The following is a 20808-nucleotide window of genomic DNA, read 5'->3' as shown; positions in this document are numbered from 1 at the left end:
GTGTTTCCGTATGGACAACAAAACACTGCAGTTCACCACATACAGCAGCTTGAAGTCTGAGCTGCGGCATCTCAGGCAGTTTGTTGGCACTGCATTGTGTGAAAGCACACTCAGTGCAATGTGCACGGGGCCCGTGTTTAGGGTTAGCCTGTTGTAATGTCACAGCAGACAACACAGGGAGCTGAGTGCTGCCAGAAACACCTCAGGTCACCAGACATTTGACTTGAAATCATCTTTTAGTCATTATGTGTTCAAAACCTTTTCAGTGTTGGTGAACAGCTTGTTACCTTTCACATTCAGTTGCCTGGTCCAGTATGATTGTACAAGTCACAGTTTGGAAAGCTGAGACTTAGGCACTCCACCCTCTCCGATATGAAGAAAATGACTTCATGGGTTGAAACAATATAACTGAGGGGATTATGCAGGAGGCCCTTACTGCTTGTTGAAGGGTCAACGTGTCTCCCTCATTTACCAGTACCCTTGTGGAACATAAAAAAAAACCAACCTCTTCTGATCCAAAACACTGTATTTCTATCCCCACTCTCTTGCCTTCATGTGGTAACCCAGGAGTTCATGCTCATAATGCAGCCAAAACATATTTATACCTCCATCAGTAGCCCAGGCTTCCGCGTGACCCAGTGAAACATGTGCCATTGAGTCATGCTGGGTGTGTAGTGGGAATCAAAATGGTGATTCACATCGAGATGTGAGTGTTGTTTTTACAACGACACAGACAGCCTGGGTTTTCAGTGGGCATAGCCAACTTTGTCTTGTTGCTAATATCCAACAGTATTCAGTGCTACTTGATTCCAGGCACTTAAGTATATGTCATTCAGTACCTAATACCTCTATGAGATTTTCCGAAATAGAGAATATTAACAGATAATATAGAATATGTATGATCTAAGGCACTGTTAGAACTATATATGTGTGTGGTAGATTATAAATATGTATATATATATATTATATATCCTAGACTATATATGTGTGTGTGCATGTTTGTGTATGTATAGTATGGTATATAGATATAATCTACAAAAATATATAGATGAGCCAGGCGGTGGTGGCGCACGGCTTTAATCCCAGCACTCAGGAGGCAGAGGCAGGCAGATCTCTGTGAGTTCGAGGCCAGCCTGATCTACAAGAGCTAATTCCAGGACAGGAACCAAAAGCTATGTAGAAACCCTGTCTTGAAAATCCAATATATATATATATATATATATATATATATATATATATATATATCTCAAAATATCAATCATATATTGTGAGAGGAGAGTTTTACTTCCCTGTTCTGTGGTTTCCACTTTTTCTCTGCATGCACTATTTCTAATGCTGTTGCCCTAGATCATGCTGTTCCCTGAGCATCTCCTACTTCCTACTCCAATATTGCCTCTTCTTCCATTGCCACCACCAACCCGCCCTTTCAGCACAGGTAATAATCAGATCGCTGCATTCAGAAGATACTTATGTTTCCCCTTACTTAATATGTCCCCATCATGTGACAATTTGACCTCACTCTTTGTTGGCACATTATTCCACAGGCTCTCTCTCCAGTCACACTATTCTTAACCCTCTGTTGCTGGGACATTATACTTTGACATCCTTCGTTACCCCTCTTATATTCATTTGCCTTTCCCTTTCCTTCTTTGTCCTGTTCCCTAAACTGTCATGATCATGTTTATCCAGGCATTCCATAACTGTGTGGCTCCACCTGGATCTTCTTCTCATCAACTGCTTGCTTGGCTCAGGGCCTCCACTGCACTGTCCTGTGTGTTCAAAGGCTGAGTCCACCGACCTAACTCGAACCTCCAATCCCCCACCCCCAGTTCTTCTCATCTCTGTAAAACCTACCAACCTGTCCTAGTTCCTTATGTTGGAACCCAGCATGGACGTGCTCACACCAACTTTTACTTTATTATACTCTGAAAGTTATTTTTAAAAGCAAATGAAATCACATTATAAGCAAAGCCAGTCTTTAAATATTCTGATTTTTCTCATTGTGATTATTATTAACCTTTAAACAACTTGAGGGTGAATCAGGTTCTCCGCAAAATGAGTTAAGCTACCTTTTTGGTTGTTGGTGGTGTAAATTATTTAATAGTTAAGCATTTTCCAGGAGTTGACAATCAGACTCAATTTTCTGTGTGCCAAAACACCTGACTCTAAGCTGCCTGACCACTTTTGTATGTAAATACCTGTAATAATCTTTCTCTCATTGCTCAGATCTCCAGGGCAGGCAGAATGACTTCAAGAATACATGAAACTGATCTTTCCCTATCATTGCACTGCTTACAGCTCCGTCATGATTTCTCGTGGTCTTCAGGATAAAAATTCAGAATCTGGCCTGGCCATGGTGGCACACGCCTTTAATCCCAGCACTCGGGAGGCAGAGGCAGGCGGATCTCTGTGAGTTCGAGGCCAGCCTGGTCTACAAGAGCTAGTTCCAGGACAAGCTCCAAAGCTACAGAGAAACCTTGTCTCAAAAAAAAAATCCAGAATCTGTAACATGCCCCAAATGCTGCCATCTCAATTCAGCCTCATCAAGGTGCCGGAAAGACCAAGCTCCCTGAGAATCTTTGCATACAACTGGCTTTGTTCAGAGTGTTCTAATCCATTTTAGTTTCTTTTTCTTGAGTCTTAACACCATGTTTGCATTTGACAAGATTTTGTCTCTCTTAAACTCCTGTTCCAGGTGTGTGCTCCTAGTTCTGTTATCACCTCCCCCTCAATTTTAGCTTGTATACAAATGATTGGATTCGATTCCTTCTTCCCATTTTAATAAAAATGCCCTGAAAATGTAGAAATACTCTCTAAAGTAATTCAGGGAGCATTAAATCCAGTTCTTCTTGGTTAAGACCAACTACCACAGGTATATTTCTCATCCTGGAAACCAAGGTTTAGCCAGAAATATATAACGTTTCACAGGGAATTATATATATCTTCTATAGGAGACACAGGCAGGCTGCTCAGAGTTCAGGATTGACTATTTGAACTGGGCCTCTCTTCCCATGTATAATCGGCATAAATCTGCGAACAGGAGTGACATTACCCATCTTGCATGATGGTAACAGCATTCATTCATTTAGTAATGTTCTAATGTGTGTATCTAGTTCTATTTCTGGGAATACTAATGACATTTGGGATGTAAGACGCTTAGTGGCTAGCTCTGTTGCAGATTATCACTTATTTGTGTTTGCAAAGCCGTGCGTTGACGTTTGCGTGTGTCACAGAAGTTATGCTGTCACTATCCCCTCTAGGTCCCTGCATGGCCAAATATCTCTACAGAAGTGGATGCTGCGCTCTCAACACCTCGCAGTGGGCGGCGTGGCCGCTCTTCCAATCACGACCGCTAGAGGGCGCGCGGACACCTACCGCCTCGACCGCACTAGCGCCGCGGTGACACCACTTCCTCATCCCATCTTCCAACCGCCTTTCGCCCCGCCCTACGTCTCAAAGCCCCGCCTCCGTTGCCCCTAGCGTCTGTTTGTTGACTTCCGGGAGCACAGAAGTGGTCCATGCCAAGAGGGTCGCGATGGGGCCCCCGGGGGCTAGGGCAATACCTTAGGCCCAATCGAGTCGCCCCTGCTGTCTTTCCGAAGCAGGCACAGATTCCCTTCACAGTTTTCGGCATGGGGGAGCCTGAGTCGCTGGTGCCTGGTGAGTCGCGTCCGAATGGCGGCCGCTGGCCGGGAGGGAGGGAGGGTCCGCGGGCGGGCGGGAGGCCAGGCCCCGCCTCCAGGCCGGCCCTGGCAGAGTGCAGGCCGCAATCTGATCCGTGGTTAGAAGGCAACTCTTACCTTGCCGCTGCGAATAAAGAGCTTTGTTGGGACCCGGAGGAAGGGACAGGGAACGAGGGGAAGAGGGTCCTTGTGTTTTTAGTAAGCTTTCCGTGACTTTTCTCGGAGACTGCGGCAGCCATTAGTCTCTCGCTAAGCTTTCCAAGGTCTCTACTTAACAACCGCCGAGCGAACGAGATGTCCCTAGGACCCACTTAGGTACTGAATTCAGTAAGGAGTGAGTGAACCTGGAGTGAGAGGTTAAAAAGAATGGAAGAAACTAACTGGACAAAGCCCTTAAGCGTATTAAAAAAAAAAAACTGTTCTTAAGCGCTGGTTTGAGGTAAGTTAAAGTTATGACCCAATACGGCTTCCGTACCGGGTAGTACAGGTAGACATTTCCTAAAGCAGCAGTTAACTACAACTATTTGAAACGTAGAACAGTTCAGTAATCTGTTAAAATGGTGGTCATAGTACACTGAATTGATTTTCACATACAGTCTAATGAGTTCCGATTAACACTTTGAAAAATAGTCACTGTATTAGAGCAGAAATATACATTTAAATATGTATTGCACTTTCTGCCATGCTCTTGCCTCAAAGGGGTTTTGAGTTTATGCCTTCTGGAGTTCATACCTTAGTGAGAGTACAGGAAATTAAAGATGATAGGCTTGACATTAGAAACCAGAGGATAGAATGGACTCACCAAATCCTGGTTTGGGTTCGGGGAGAGGGCTGTCTGGAGAGGCTTTCTGGGTACCCAGAATAAAACAGTTAAATGATTCCTTGTAGGGAAGTTTTGAGTGGTTTCTAGGCCCTGACCTCCCAAGGCTCAGTTATTAAATTGGAACTGATTTGTCTCACAGTCGTTCGTAAATGGTTAGACCCTCGCACATCCATTATACTTTCTCTGAAAATTTCCCAGAACCTGGGTCTGGCTTTCTATTTGGGGTGCGGGGGGGCGGGCGGGGGGAGGAGGTTAAATAGTTACGGGGAACTGGGAACTGTTAATGGACTTTTTAGTCTTTTGACAATGGTCCTGGTCTGTCTTTCTATTTGGGGTGTGTGTGTGTGTGTGTGTGTGTGTATTTAGTTCCTGGGAACTGTTCATGGATGTTTAGTCTTTTGAAAATGGTGCTGGTCCAAAAAAGCCAGTAACTATTCCTCAGATCAAGTGATGGCAATTTGAGAATGTCAAATCTCAGCATCCACCTGCAGTCTCCATGGCCTGATCTATAAATCAAAGTCTCATTCTTCTCATTAGGAATAGGAAAAGCTGAAGTGTTCAAGTGGTAAAGCCTGGGTGATATGCTGCCTTTCATACTAAAAGTATTGAAATCTGTTTGACTTCCTAGGCACCATTATAGTGACATGACGACAGTCATAGTATAGAAGGGAACTTTTCTGTGTGAAAATTAGAACCATCTTCAATGTAACTGGTGTTTATTAGAGGAGCACCCTGTGCAGTGGGTATAAGTAGTAATATAGTTGAGAAAAGATAATGCCTATCAACAGACATTTTGGTAATCATTTGAGAGGTTGCTGTATGATGCATAATTGATTTTTAAAGCCTTATATGGCCATGGTGCAAGTAAGGCAGTAAGAAAATAATGTGTTTATTTCTGCCCTGCCCTAGTTTTAATGGATAGTCACTGGCATTTTCAACAGTTTGATATTTTTAGTACCATTCCTTCCTTGAATGCAAACACTGGCAGTTCCTTGGAAGAATTCAAGAAAATCCAAATTCACTTAAAAAGGTACTCTGCACAAATTTTCTGTGATGCTAAGGGAAAAAAACACAGTGCCGTTTTGGTTCTGACTGGGAAAAGATCCTCAGTCAGGGATCAGACTGTGAGGCCTTAGGCAGAGGGAGTAGAAGGCAGAAATTGTACCAGCTCCTTCAGGACCTGGCTGTCCATCCAGTGACAGCAGAAGAATTAGTAATGGATGGTGGCTTTCCTTGTCATCGTGTCCATTTACCTCAGCTCACTGACTGAATAACACAGGCTTCAATTACCGGGAATAGGACTGAGTTAAGGTGAGAGAAAGAAGGCTAAAATGATGTTCAGTCAGAGTCAAAGCTGTCGTGGGGGAAATGGTTTATATACATGCAATAGGAAAATGTGTTTTCATAACAGGCAGCATGGTTCAATTTGTAAAATGAAAAGTGTTTTATATTTGCAGACACGGGTGCTGTGTTTACATTTGGAAAAACTAAATTTGCTGAAAATATCCCTAGCAAATTCTGGTTTAAGAATGACGTACCTATATGCCTTTCATGTGGCGATGAACATACTGCTATTGTTACAGGTTAGTATTACAATCCTAGATGAAGAGAGTGATTCTTAGAGAACACTAAATGTTATAAGTGTAATGTTTAATAAAAGTTGTTGCTGCCTGATGTTAGGAACTCTTTATGCTTAATAGAATCCGCTCATATATAAAAGGACAAGGTAACCTGCTTCAAAACTGACAGATACATTTTAAACATCTATTTTTATTGCCTATAATAGATTTGTTTTGTGACTAAAAATGTCATTGATTTGGAATCCAGGAACCTCAAAGGGAGTGATGATCTTATAGCATTACATTTGACCATATTTTACTTTTTTTTTTAAAAAAAGATGGCTTAAATGTTACTGTTTTGGTATGTAGAGAGAACAGACTTTATCATGTGTTAAACATATTGAAAATTTATAGAAAGTTTTATATTTGTCAGAAAGTTCTTTATGCATCATTTCAAGAGTCTTTTCAATTTTAAGTTACTTTAATAAACGTTAATGTTTTTCTACATGTGAGACTTCTTTGGAATCTATTTCATTGCAATAAAAAAATTGTTAACATAAAATCTTAAAAACTCTTTACACCGAATGGGATGTGCCCATACATGGACAAAAAAGGAAACCCACTCCTATTTCTTGTTTTTTGATATTTTTTAAAATGTATGTTTTTTGTTTCCTTGTGATTCATTCATATATTATTATCTATGTGAAGATTGCTTTAATTTGTTATTTCTTTTCCCTCCCACTAGGAAATAATAAACTTTATATGTTTGGCAGTAACAACTGGGGTCAATTAGGATTAGGATCAAAGTCAGCTATCAGCAAACCGACATGTATCAAAGGTTTGGAGCCTTTTCTTCTTTATATTATTTATATTCTTTTTAATATTTTCCAGATTATGTTAAATAACTTTAGTATTGATTCTCTGACGCTTTAATATCATAAGTAAAAGTCTTAAATGTTTTTATTTTATAAGATTTGCTTGACTATTGTTCGTACCTACTCTTCTTCTTTCTGTGAAACTCAGAAATACTTTTATGGTGGAGTCAAAAAATCTCTTTGACTCGAAACCCAAGGACCACTAAGGAAGGAAAGATCCTCTAGTATTGAATTTGACTACCAAACAATTATTTGTTTGCAAAGTGGTTTAAATATTACTGCTATTATATATAAGGGAATCAGGCTTTATAATGTGCTATAATTTGGAGTTCTGTCTTTTCACAGTTTTATGTAGTTATTGATTACTAAAATTATACAATGCAGAGTAATGAACTAATCAAGACATCAAGGCTAGTGGTTGATGAATAGAATACCAAGAGAGCAAAGTATTTGCCACGAGTGTTGTCTCAAGAGACTAGAAAACTTTCTCACTGTCTTATGCAAACTTCTATGTATAGCTTATGAACATTAAATTAAAAAGGTGGTATAGAGTCCTGGGGGTGTGGTAAGAACAGTGTTCTCTAGCTTCAGGGCCCAAATTGAAATTTCAGCTTAAAATTTCAGTGTGATTTTTTCATAATCATGCTATTTGTAGGCATTATTATGGGTCCTTTAATGTTATGATTAGAAAGTATTTAATTAGGCACATACTACTAAACACTTGATATTCCTAGTGACATGACCTTCCAAATACCTGATAGAACATTATCACAGCCTGTGAGATCCATGGAAGCAGAGACTCATAGCCAGCTGTGCAGTTGCTTTGCCAGTTGTTTAGGAGGTATTTGTACGTGTTAAAAATATGCAGATGAAGCCAGGTAGTGGTGGTACACAGCTTTAACCCCAGCACTCAGGAGGTAGAGGCAGGTGGATCTCTTGAGTTTGAGACCAGCCTGGTGTACAGATCAAGTTTCAGGACAACTAGGGCTACACAGAGAAACCCTGTCTCAAAAAACTATAAATATTGGTAGATAAACAACTTCAACCCATGTACATGCCTATAATTATTAGTTTTAGGGTTTTTATTGAGTGTCTTAGAAGTTTGTGGCAGGCTTGGTAATAGATCAAGTTGATGAGATACAATAAAATGGAATGTACAAGCTCTTGGTGTATTAATTTCCTATAGGGTTTTAAAAATTGGATGCCTTGGCCCTACCTTTGACTCCACATCTCACTGTTTGCCACCGTCCACTGGTTTTTATGATGCACTGTGAATAAACTTCTGGATTAGTAATTAGTGATTAGTTGATTTGGAGTCACACATACCAGGTTTATCCTAGGTTTTAAATTTTGTCCTGGGTTACAGATGTTTCAGAGTACGTGCTTAACATGCTCAAAGTCCTCGATTCCATCCCCTGCAGTACAGTAAAGAAAGACATGTCAGTTCTCCCAGTTACTTATCATTTAACCTGGATTATTTATCATTTGCATACCCATAAAATATTGTAATTGTCATATTCTCATGTCTAGCTCTTAAGCCTGAAAAAGTGAAGCTTGCTGCCTGCGGAAGGAACCACACCCTAGTTTCCACAGGTACAGTGTCCATCCCGTGCGCCTCCTATCCAGCCTTGAGAACTGTTGTCCCACTTCAGCAGTATTTGTGGCGTGGTAAAATTGCTAGGCACGATCCTTTGGTGGTAATTAGAATAAAGTTTTATCAAAATAAGTGTGTCATGCATGCATTTGCCATTGGGAATATACAAATTATTGTTGAGTAGCTACAGATTAAGGGCTAGCATCTTTTTCCCTGGGAGCACGCCTGGGGCTGCTTCCTCCTGTTTCTTGTTCTTCCTTCTTTGCTACAGAGACTGAGTGGAAGCTACAGGAAATGCCCCTGACAGGAGTCATCTCAGTTTCAATCAGAATCTAACTAGGCGATATAATGTGTCTAGAAGTTGATAAAGTAATTCTTAAATTTATACAGAAAATCAAAGGAGAGCCACAATAGTCAGAACAGTTTTCAAAAAGCTAGCAGTTTTCTGATTCTAGTCCCTGTCATAAAGTTACAGTAATCCTGGTAATGCAGTATTGACAAAGGGTAGATAAAGTTTAATGAAATAAAGTAGTGTCGAGAAGCAGGCCAACACATGTATGTGTAGCTGATTTCTGCTTTCAGGTTCTCTGCTACTGAACTGTAGCCCCAGCGGCTGCTTTCTAACACAGGTTTGAAGACTGTTCAGTGGAAGAAAGTGGGTTTTTACCACACGCTGCTAAAGAATTAGCAGTGGCATCTTTCCTGGTTCTTCCCGTGCCCTATTCTCCGCATCACTCTTGTCTCCCAGCTCTTGTCCCTGCCTCAGCAGCTCTCTGCCACTCGCACCGTTGCGCATCTTTTGTTTATTGTTCATTTAAGCGGTGTCTGCTGATTTCCAGCATGTCTCAGAAGCAGGGTGACTGCAGTATGTTAATTGACATTTTTGTGTGTGTGTACAGATAAAGGGGGTGTGTATGCAGCTGGAGGAAATAATGAAGGACAGTTGGGGCTTGGTGACACTGATGACAGAGACACTTTTCATCAAATTTGCTTCTTTACATCTAAGGATTCCATTAAACAGCTCTCTGCTGGTGCTAATACATCAGCTGCTTTAACCGGTAAGACTTGTTTGTGCTTCTTTCTGGACACTTGTTTTCTAGTAAGGATATATGAACTCAGTAAATGTGTGACAGTATTAGCATTTGTGTACCTTCAGAAGACTTTAGAAATAGAACTTTAAATCTGTATGTATATATTGAGTGAGAGGTAAATACATTAGAGAAGGTGATTGATAAATAAGTTCTCAGCTCTGCTAGCTAGCTATTCTTTTAGCTATTCTTATATTTTCATTTTGGTTTTCTTTCTTTCTTTCTTTCTTTCTTTCTTTCTTTCTTTCTTTCTTTCTTTCTTTCTTTCTTTCTTTCTTTCGAGACACGTTTTAACTGTGTTGTGTAGCCCTGGCTGTCCTGGATTCCTGGATCTCACTCTGTGACCAGGCTGGCCTTGAACTCAGAGGTCTGCCTGCCTCTGCCTCCTGAGTTCAGGGATTAAAGGTGTGCACCACCACTGCCTGGCTAGATATTCTTAAATGTTACCTTCATTGCATATTCTGAAAGGTACACTTAATGACTTTAATTAAAGTTGCTACCGGAAGTATTGGTAGAAATCAGTTGGGATGTATGTTATTAGAGAGTGGGTTATAATGATCATTACATATCTCTGTCTTCCTTCTCAAAGTAGATCTGAGAACTATTTAAAGATCAGAGCCATGATCCATGGGCGGAAGCTGCTGGCTTGCATCTTTCTTCAGAGAAGATAGAAAAGTGTTGTTTTATCAACTAGATTGTTTATTATGCAATGTCACTCTTCAGTTTTTATTTTCAGTTTTAATTTTGACTTTTTATTAAACCCTGGAGATCAGTGTTTTAATTCACTAAGAGAAGTTGAGGTTTTGTCCCACTGTTAATCTCCTTAACTTCAGGTCAGAGGCCTGAGGGTCCTGAGTTCAAGGCTAGCCTACGCTACACAGTTAAGATGCTTTTTCAGAAAAAAAAGAAGTAAACAAGCATTGATGAAACCTGAAATACTTATCCTCCATTTAGCTTAACTATTCCCAACACTGAAACCTTATCAGAAAAGACCTAAGTTAATGGTATATGCTAAATATGGTGAATTCTCTAAAGCTAGGAAGACTATTTTCAGGTATACAGTAATAAAAAAATTAGTGCATCATTGTATGTTTTGTTTTGTTTTGTTATTCCTTTGAAACGTTTCCATGGTGTCCCCCAGAGCAAGGTTTATTTTTAATTTGGGAACTTGCTCTTTACATCTGGAGATATGTAGGTGCTTTCTGTGATCTCTTAGTTTGGTGGCAGACAGACTACCTGGAGGGAGGGGACCATTTCCGTGTTGAGACATTAAAAGGACAAAAAGTGAATGTAGGAAATGGCATCGTGTGTTTACCATTGAGGTAAAGATCTGGGCATAACTCAAGGGATTGAGCATCCACTCATTCTCCACGCTTCATCCTTACAGAGCATATGAGAATAGAATTTGAATATCTGAGAATAGAATTCCCAGATGGAGCTAATGGCTTGGCACTCTTACGGCACACCATTTTCAGTGCGGAGTAAGAGTTTATAAGGAAGAATAGCATAATGTTTCGTGTTACTTTTTATCATTTTTGTTTGTTTTGAGACAGTCTTACTTTGTAAACCTAGCTGGCCTTTTGTGTATTATAACTTTATTCACAGCAATCCCCCTGCCACTTCTCCCTGAGTTCTGGGGCATGAGCTGCTACACCTGGCTGCATTGTTCGTTTCTAAGTGGCGGCAGAGATTTTGAGTGTTCTCAATACAAGGAAAGGATAAATGTTTAAAATGCTAGATAAATCACTGTGGGTTTGTCATTACATGCTATATGTGCATTTTAAGTATCATGTTGCATTCTACAAATACCTACAGTTATTACATATCAATAGAGAATAAAATAAGACTAAAAATATAAGCCAGAAGACGAATTATAGTCTGTAAGAAATGTCATAGCTTGAGAGCCCGTCTAGCCCTTTAAAGACCTTTCTCCCTTGTGCTTTTTTTTTTATAGAGGATGGAAAACTTTTTATGTGGGGTGACAATTCTGAAGGGCAGATTGGTTTAAAAAATAAAAGTAATGTGTGTATCCCTCATGAAGTGACCGTTGGGAAGCCGATCTCATGGATCTCTTGTGGATATTACCATTCAGCTTTTGTAACAAGTAAGATGAATGTTTGGATCATTACATTATCTCTCACTTCTCAGTCATTACCGCTAGTAAAATGAGTTATAGTTCACATGGTTGCTCAGCTACTAAAATAGTCTATGTTTTATGCACTATAGAAATGAGCACTGAAAGTATAGTCTTTCGTGTATGTTTTAATTCAAAACATTTCTCCATTTCTATATTGACAGTTTATAATTTCAAATTTTCTCTGTCAACTTTTTATAAAGTGAGTATTGGGTCTGTTATAAAAATTAGATTGCTATTTTACAAACCTTTCTAAATTTTGGTTCTCGAACTTGTTAGGCTTAGCCACTCTCCCCTGGAATCACTTGCTTCCATGCTTTGGTCTGCCCTATTCCTCCTGTCCTGGTAATTATTTTTTATTGTTTCAAATAAGTGAGTCAAAGAGTATTCTTGTGAGAACCAGGATAAAGATTAGATGGAGAAGGATGAGGTCTTAGCCCTGTGGTCAGTATCTGCAGCCTAAAGTTTCTGAGTTCATCAGCAGTCTCTGCTTGGAAGTCTCGAGCTGTTGGAGTCTGTGTCTACGCTGACATCTACATTTGACAGCTCTGCGAGTAACAGTGGAAGGATGGTTGTGATTTTAAGTTCAAGGCCAGCCTGGTCAACTTAATGAAACCCAGTCTGGAAAAATGAAACTTCTAAAGAATACTGGGGCTTAGCTCCACGATCAGGCTCTTGACTAGCATGTTTAAGGCCCTAGACTTAATCACTGGTACCATGAACGCATATGCACACACATGCATGACATAAAGGTATAGAGACTGTGTAAGACAATTTTTGCTGTATTTTCTGGAAAAGCTAAAGGGATGGTTTAGTTCTTTAGTCGTGAATTCTTTGTGAAGGGTACGAGATAAAACAGCTGAGAGAGAAAAACCATCCAGCTTTGTTTCCTTACCTTGTAGTGAAACACACCTGAAGAAAGGTCAGATTTACTTGGTTGCTGGCTTTTGGCGAGCATGAAAACATGTGGAAGAGGCCCAGTAGTCTGTTTACATTTATGTCCCCATTAATCCTTCTCCTTTTCTTCTCACAGCGGACGGGGAACTGTACACGTTTGGAGAACCTGAGAATGGGAAGTTGGGTCTTCCCAACCAGCTGCTGATCAATCACAGATCACCCCAGCGAGTGCTAGGGATTCCTGAGAAGGTGCTCCAAGTAGCCTGCGGCGGAGGGCACACTGTGGTTCTCACAGGTATGTGTAGAGCCTGCCGTGCTCTTCTCTGCACTCGCTAGGAGCTGCTGGCACTCTCCCAGTCCTTTTTATTGGGGTAGGATGAGAATACTTGGGGCTGGAGAGGTGGCTCAGTGGTTCAGAGAACTTGCTCTTCTGTCATGAGGACCTGAGTTTGGATTCCAGCACCTGAGTTGATCAGCTCACAAATGTCTGTGTAATTTCATCTTCAAGGCAGTGAATGGGAAAATTAAGGAGAAAATGTGATAAAGGAAGAAAACAGAGAGGGAAAAGTTAGTACACTTAAAACAGGCAATGTGCGACATAATCTACTAATTAAGCCATGGTATGATATATTCAAATAGGAGTCTCTTGCCATTGCACCAATATGCCTTCATACCCTTGTTCCAAGTATAGTTTCTGTAAGGAGTTTCATCTCTATCTTATTTATATTTCAAGCATTTTTAAGATTTCTTTACTTATTTATGCAATGTATACTGGTGTTTTGCCTGTATATACTATGGGTAAGGGTGTCGGATCACCTGAAACTAGAGTTGCAGATGGCTGGTAGCTGCAGTGTAGGTTCTGGGAATTGAACCCGGGTCCTCTGGAAAAGCATCCAGTGCTCTTAACCACTGAGCCATCTCTCCAGCCTTCAGGCATTCTATTATAGAGAAAAGTGTAAAATATGTAGCAATAGTTAAGTATTCCTTGGTACCCTTCATTCTCAGATGAGCTAAATAGACTCTTTTCAGAAAATGAATTCTTTTCATTTTCTGATATGTTTTTAAAATTGCCTGGATGGATTTCTTTAGGATTTATTAGGTAAGGTGTTAATATCAGATGATGTGAGGAATTTGCTACCTGGCTGCAGTTAAGGATGAGAAAATTCATATCTGCCTTTAAAGAGGGATTCCTGCTCTCCTTCCTAAGACTCCACAGAAGACAGTAATGTGACCAGCATGTCACTCGGTACAGTGACCAGCCACATTGTCACCAACTTGTCTCTCAGTACACAGACGAGCAACACTGTCACCAGAGTATCTCTCAGTACAGAGACCAGCCACATTGTCACCAGCATGTCACTCAGTACAGCCACTAGCCACATTGTCACCTGCGTGTCTCTCAGTACACAGACCAGCCACATTGGGACCAGTGTTTCTCTAAGTATAGAGACCAGCCACCTTGTCACCAGTGTGTCTCTCAGTACACAAACCAGCCATGTTGTCACAAGTGTGTCTCTCAGTACAGTGACCAGCCACATTGTCACCAGTGTGTCTCTCAGTACATCCACCAGTCATGTGGTCAGCAGTGTGCCTCTCAGTACAATGACCAGCCACGTTGACACATAGTACACAGAACAGCCACATTGTCACCTGCGTGTCTCTCAGTACACAGACCAGCCACATTGTGACCAGTGTTTCTCTAAGTATAGAGACCAGCCACCTTGTCACCAGTGTTTTTCTTAGTACACAAACCAGCCATGTTGTCACCAGGGTATTTCTCAGTACACAGACCAGCCACATTGTCAGCGGTGTCTCTAAGTACACAGACCCACCATGTTGTCACCAGTGTGTCTCTAGGTACACAGACCAGCCGTGTTATCACCAGGGTATTTCTCAGTACACAGCCAAGCCACATTGTCACTAGGGTGTCTCTCAGTACACAGACCAGCCATGTTGTCACCAGTATGTCTCTAAGTACTCAGACTAGCCACATTTTCATCAGGGTATCTCAGTACACAGACTAGCCACATTGTCTCCAGTGTTTCTCTCACTACACAAACCAGCCACGTTGTCACCAGGGTGTCTCTCAGTACACAGACTAGCCACATGTCACCAGGGTATCTCAGTACAGAGACCAGCCACATTGTTTCTACAGTAACTCTTTTGTAGTCAGCTATGTTTTATGCTTCTCAGCTTCCCATCTCTAGATGATAAATGATCTCAAATTTTCTGAATTATTTATTGAAGGAGCTTTGGTGACTCTAAAGGTCACCTAAATCATCATATAGTGGGAGGCCTCCTGTATTGTAAAGAAAATTTGCTTATGAATACATTAACATATCTACTATAATTTTTCATTCTTTTGAAAATTATATTCTGGATTAGGTATGTGTGTGTGCTACCGTGTTTTACAGGGAGATTCTGTGGCTTGTGCATGCCAGGCAAGTGCTGTACCTCCTGTTCATAATTTGTATTTTGTAAAATAATTTTATTGAACTCCTTTTAAAGTGGAATATCTTTGTAGAAATGTTTTTAATTGCGGCAGTGAATGGAAATTGGTTAGTAACATTTGCGAGTTTCTGAGATGATGTGGTAATTATAAATACATGTCAGGGAGTTCTCTGAGTTATACATCTTTAAACCTACCTCATGATTGCAGGAACTCCTTTTATGCTTATTCATAAATGACAAATCATACCCAGATAGTTACTTTGTAACACCCAATTTTTTCTTCTTTTGTCTTTGAAAGTTTGCACTTCATGTCAGTATTTTTCTGACAGCTCTTTCACAGGCAATTCATGTCCGTTTTAAAAGTTGAATGTTGCAATTATTTCAGATATGATGTATCTCCATGCAACTCTTTTCATGTATGTGTTCATTTCCTTCCAGAGAAAGCTGTGTATACCTTTGGACTGGGACAGTTTGGCCAACTGGGCCTTGGCACTTTTCTTTTTGAAACATCAGAACCCAGAGTCATTGAGCGTATTAAGGATCAGAAAATAAGTTTTATTTCCTGTGGAGAAAATCATACAGCTTTGATGACTGGTATGATATAATTTTTCTGATTTCTGGATATATATATACACACACACATGTATATATGTGTATATATATATATATATAGTATTATTCATTATAAAATGAATGTTATGTGAGACATCTTATGGAATTTAATATTCTAAATACAAAGTTATTTTGTATTGTTTAGTTTAAAAGTAAAAGTATAATTCTGATTAAAACAAATGTGGGGATTGGGTATAACTCAGTGTGAACACATGTTCCTAGGCTTATGAGGCCTTGAACAAAATGATTTACGTTTCGAATCTTAAATTAGACCTTTGGAGAAGAGTAAGATATTAAAATCTTTTTCCACTTGTATCAAAACTTTCCTCAAGCCAGAGAGAAAAATCACACAGGAAAAACTTTCTTTACCTACTCAGTATGGAAGAGCTGTCCTCATGCTGAGGAACATTTTAGGATCCTTTTACCACCAGGGGGCGTTTCAGGACTGACTTCTTCCTTTCCTTGAAGGCCACCACAAAAACCACTGAGCAAATTCATCTTTTTGTTGCTTTCTTCACTAAGCAAGGAGATGTTCTGTTAGCCTGTTTACTTTTTAGTCTTATAAATTAGATGCTTTTGATAATGTAAGACTCAATAAAATTATCCCTTGAAGTGACTTAGGCATTCACTGTAGGGAATTTATGTATTTGAAAACTTACATGCTTTGTAACAAAATGTTTCATCTAAAAACAAAGTAAAACATGGAAAAGTCAGAAATAATTCTAGTATATTTGAATAATTCATATTCTTGTATTTATGTTTTCCTTCCTTCTATCCAAAACAGCTCCAGAAAGAGCAGAGCTCATGCAATAGTGTCTGTTTAGAGAAGCAGAATTTAGGAAACGTGAGCTACTACCACAGATAGTTCCGTCTTTCCCACAGAACCCTTCGAGAAAAACGACCTGTCCATCATCAAGTACTGATGTTCTCCTTTGCGTAGCCTGTAACAACACTATGTCCCATAGGAGCTGTTGATGTGTGTCCCGTACTGTGCTGCCCTAATGCTAGCTTCTCTGTTCATAGTGCCATTTTCATCACCCTAAATTGTCCTTGATGGTGAATATACTTTTTATGAATCGTGAACCTCATTATAGATCGTTCAGTTGTTTGCATAGTACTTTTTCTACGTGATGAAAAGTTATGCCACTAATAACTGAATATTAAGTTTGCTTGACTTTTTGCTCATCTATCCTCCCCAAGGAACAAGTTTTACAGATTTTTTTCTCTCTCTAGTTTATCTAGTACAATGACATATATTGAGTTTTCTTAAGATCTTGCTAGTTCCCTATCAATAGCTCATATTTCTAAATGTTCTTTGAGCTTGGAAGTTCAGTCAAGCAAATGAGATAAGGGTTACTTTCTCAGGCAAAAGAAAATCATCTTGGAAAAGCACACATTAAAGGAATTTGCTCACTTTTGTAAATTAAAACAGTAACTTAGCATCTTCCTGAATTCTCTTCTATTACTTTAAGTCAGTCTCCAGTCAGGAGATTCTGTCAGTGTGCAGCTGCTTTGTCTTCTTTAGTCAGAAACCCGAGATATAAGCTAATCATTTCCCAGCCTAAAGCCATTCACTTAAAAAGCTTGCTGTTCTTCAAATAGAATTTAAAATGTACAATCTAAACAGATTTCATCCTCCGTAGTGGTCTTGCCTTCCTGCTTTAGATTCCGATCTCTCCGAGCTCTCCATATTCGGCTTGCTGATTACTTTTTGGTCTTTTGCCTGGCCTGTTCTTGTACAAGCTTTCCCTTGTACTGCTGATTCTGCCTGGAGGGTCGTTTATTTCCTTCTTGAAGCTAAATTCTATCTTTTAGGATTGACTTTGAAAGCCTTCTTTAATGCCCTGACTAGAGGGAATGTCCGTTTGTCTGTGCCCTGATTGGCCTCTGCTTCTGTGGCACCCACCACACACCCTTTAAATGCAGGCTGTGAAAGAGGGGCTTGCATAGAAGCGCAGCAGTTAAATGCAACTGCAGTGTCAGTGTGTGACGGTGGGCGTTAGAAGTGGCAGGATCGCTCATCATCGTGTGCTATCAAGATACAACCCAGATCTTGCTATGGGGATTGGTCGGAATGCTTTATTGACTCCAGCCATTGGTTTGGCAGTGTCCCACACCCCAGGAGCCAAATTAATAAAAGAGACGACTGTATTCTAAGTGTTTAGTTCTCCACCAGTGACAAATTTACACCCCTTGGAGAGACAGATGATATCTGGAGACATTTTTCATTCTCACTGCTTCAGAAAGGGATTATTCTACTGGCATGTAGTAGACAGAGGCCAGTGATGGTCCTAAATAGACTACAATGCATAACAGACACATAAGCCTTTAACCACGAAGCCTTAGTGTTCCGTTCTCATTTCCACTGCCTGCTCTTATATAGAGAAGCACCAAACACTGTACTTTGTGCAGGCCAGTAGGCCAGAGTCAATTCAATTCAGAATTCTATGAAAAGCTAACTGCAGTAGAAGTGAAGATATGAGTCTACAACTAGATCTGTACAAATGGAACTCGAGTAACTTTGATTTTGTTTGCATTTTAGATGTAGGCCTCATGTATACTTTTGGCGATGGCCGACATGGAAAATTAGGACTCGGGATGGAAAATTTTACTAACCAGTTCTTTCCTACACTGTGCTGTAATTTTTTGAAATTTACAGTTCAACTGGTAAGAGTTTCACGTTTCCTCTTGCATAGTTTCATATTTCTAGATTTGAAACTTTTGTTATTTCATATAAACACCTTTTTACATTTGTATGAGCATTTCATAGATATATCTAATAATGACCATAACCAGTTATGTAAGAGGCAAACGTTAGATGTTTCCAGTTTTGCTCCTTCAAGAACGTTTTTGTACAAATACTGCCTTTTCTGCTTCATGTTTACTTCTCTTGCAAAGCTGGAGCGTCATGCCTGTAAGTTTGTGTCTCATGTAGCAAGCACCCAGTAGAATGCCTTGCTCACACGGCTAACAGGGCAAATGCAGCAGACCTGGGGGAGGTTGGGCACTCTCAAGCCCTGCACAAGAAGAGACCGGATAATACGTAAACACTGTTGCAAATGATTTATTGGCTGAGCACTCAGATAAGAATTTATCTTTTCAGTGCCACCTCCTAATCAGTCAGTCTTCCTGTTGTATTGTTTCTAGTATTTTCAGCAGCTAGACTGTGGACATGGAAATGCTGCTTACTTGGTAGTGCTCATGTTGCTTCTCCAAAGGCATTGTGTTCCATACTGTGGAATCCTTCTTTTATTAATTTGATAACTGTGATGCTTTTAGGTGCCAACTTGACACATTCTAGAATCACCTGGGGAGGGGCCTTAATCAGGGATTGTCTAGATTGAGTTGGCCTGCGGGTGTGCCTGTGAGGAATTTTCTTAATTAGGTTTATTGAAGTCTGAAAATCCATGCTGAATGTTGGCAGCATCATTTTGCAGACTGGGCCTTGGACTGTGCGCAGGAGAGAACAAGCTGAGCACTAACTAGCATGCATACATGCGTTTGTCCGCTCCTGGCTGTGGACCTGATGTGATTACCTCCCTCAAGTTCTGCCACTGCGACTCTTATTATGATGGGCTTCAACCTGCAACTGAAAGCTAACAGAAACCCCCAGGTTGCTTTTTTCAGGGGATTTTGACATAGTATAGGGTCTTTTTTCAATGGCTTTCATTGGTGAGTTAAGACTATTTGTATTTAGGATTATAACAGAGATAGATTTGCTAATTTCTGTAATTAAAAAAGTTACTTCTCTATCCTTCCCATGCCTCCTCTCTCCCAAATCCACATCGTCACCTTTATCCATTTTTACATACACATAGAAACAAGTACATACATAGCCCCTCCTGTGTTCATTGTTGCCCACATGCACATGTTCTAGGGCGGCCCCTGGCATTGGATAAGCAGTCTGAGGACTCAGTTCTCTCTCACTGCAGTCGTTAGCATAGGGGTTTTGTTAACATTTTTGTGAAAAGCATTTACAACTTCAAACTCCTTAGTGTGTTTATTTTTTATTATTTTGTTCGGAGTGCTTGTATTTTCCTCTGAAGACTTGTAAGCCTTTAATTTAGAAAGTGTTCTTTGAAAGGAAAAGATTTGGAGACAACATCTTTTTTATTTTTGACAATTTCATATGTGTGTGTGTGTATTATGATTGCGCTCATCTCCTCATTACTCTCATCCTTTTCCTTCTTCCTCTCAATGCTTCCTTCTTTTCAACCAGCATGTCTCTTACTCTCATGCCTTTTTCTGTTTTTTTGGTTGACTGAATTTAGGATTGCTTACATGATGAGAGGCTATTTGCTAGACCCTGGCCAGTACACTACTGGCTACAGCACTAAAGAAAATGTCCCCTTCTCCGTCAGTAGTAAACTGCCAATGGTTCCTGAGAGCAGGGTACCTGCCTTCCATGGTAGAATCCTGTGCAGATTTTGTACATTTATCATTATAATGGTCAGAGACTAGTTTTTCTTGAGTAATTTACATACCTGTTATTCTCTAAATGTTTTGTGAAGTTTTTAATGTTGTTTAAAGATCAAAACATAACATTTTCTAAGTTTTAATGAGATGCATACTGTGACAAGGACATTTTCTCTAGATTATATTAAGTTGAAAGTAAATGTTGGAATAGATTGGCTTTAATTTTCAGTCTGTTTAAAGAATTATGTTTAATTCATGTAAATTCATCTGTACATGTATACATATATACACATATATATGTATCTGCATACTTGTACCTATCTGTAGAAAGAAGCCATGAGCGAGACCATCTCAGAGGTGTGCCTCTAAGTAAATGTCTTGTTGCTGATCTGATAACTGTTAGCCCATTTGTGTTTGATGTTAGCATTGATCAATTTTTCTGTGGATTTGCACTTGCAGATTGCCTGTGGTGGATGTCACATGCTTGTTTTTGCCACCCCACGACTTGGTGCAATAGATGAATCGGAATTTGAAGAAGTGTATGAACCTTACCTAAGTACAGGTTCTATGTCCACCACTGACCTGACCCCAGGAACTCCACTGAATAGATCTTTATCAGCACGTCTGCGGCGAAGAGAGCGGGTACAGTTGTGGTCTAGTGTTTGTGATAAGCGCT

The 20808-nt window shown here is 40.0% G+C and overlaps 1 protein-coding gene across 6 annotated transcripts in view; it reads left to right on the top strand.

Annotated features, from left to right (window-relative positions):
- The first annotated feature begins 3381 nt into the window (after window positions 1-3381).
- Window positions 3382-20808, top strand: part of Rpgr (retinitis pigmentosa GTPase regulator) — a 47656-nt gene continuing 30229 nt past the window's right edge. For 2 of the 6 annotated variants that reach the window (XM_075956657.1, XM_075956658.1), the window contains exons 1-10: window positions 3487-3660; window positions 5964-6089; window positions 6811-6903; window positions 8471-8533; window positions 9434-9592; window positions 11577-11726; window positions 12790-12948; window positions 15543-15698; window positions 18259-18383; window positions 20592-20774. In XM_075956657.1, coding sequence (XP_075812772.1) covers window positions 3519-3660; window positions 5964-6089; window positions 6811-6903; window positions 8471-8533; window positions 9434-9592; window positions 11577-11726; window positions 12790-12948; window positions 15543-15698; window positions 18259-18383; window positions 20592-20774 — 1356 coding nt within the window. In that variant the 5' untranslated portion in view covers window positions 3487-3518. Of the gene's footprint in view, window positions 3661-3727; window positions 4123-5963; window positions 6090-6810; window positions 6904-8470; window positions 8534-9433; window positions 9593-11576; window positions 11727-12789; window positions 12949-15542; window positions 15699-18258; window positions 18384-20591; window positions 20775-20808 lie in introns of those variants that run through there. The other 4 variants (XM_075956661.1, XM_075956660.1, XM_075956662.1 and 1 more) reach the window with 4 other exon arrangements.

Source organism: Microtus pennsylvanicus, chromosome X (genome assembly GCF_037038515.1).
Source record: "Microtus pennsylvanicus isolate mMicPen1 chromosome X, mMicPen1.hap1, whole genome shotgun sequence".
Classification (NCBI taxonomy): Eukaryota; Metazoa; Chordata; class Mammalia; order Rodentia; family Cricetidae; genus Microtus; species Microtus pennsylvanicus.
This window is presented reverse-complemented; position numbering and strand designations above follow the sequence as displayed.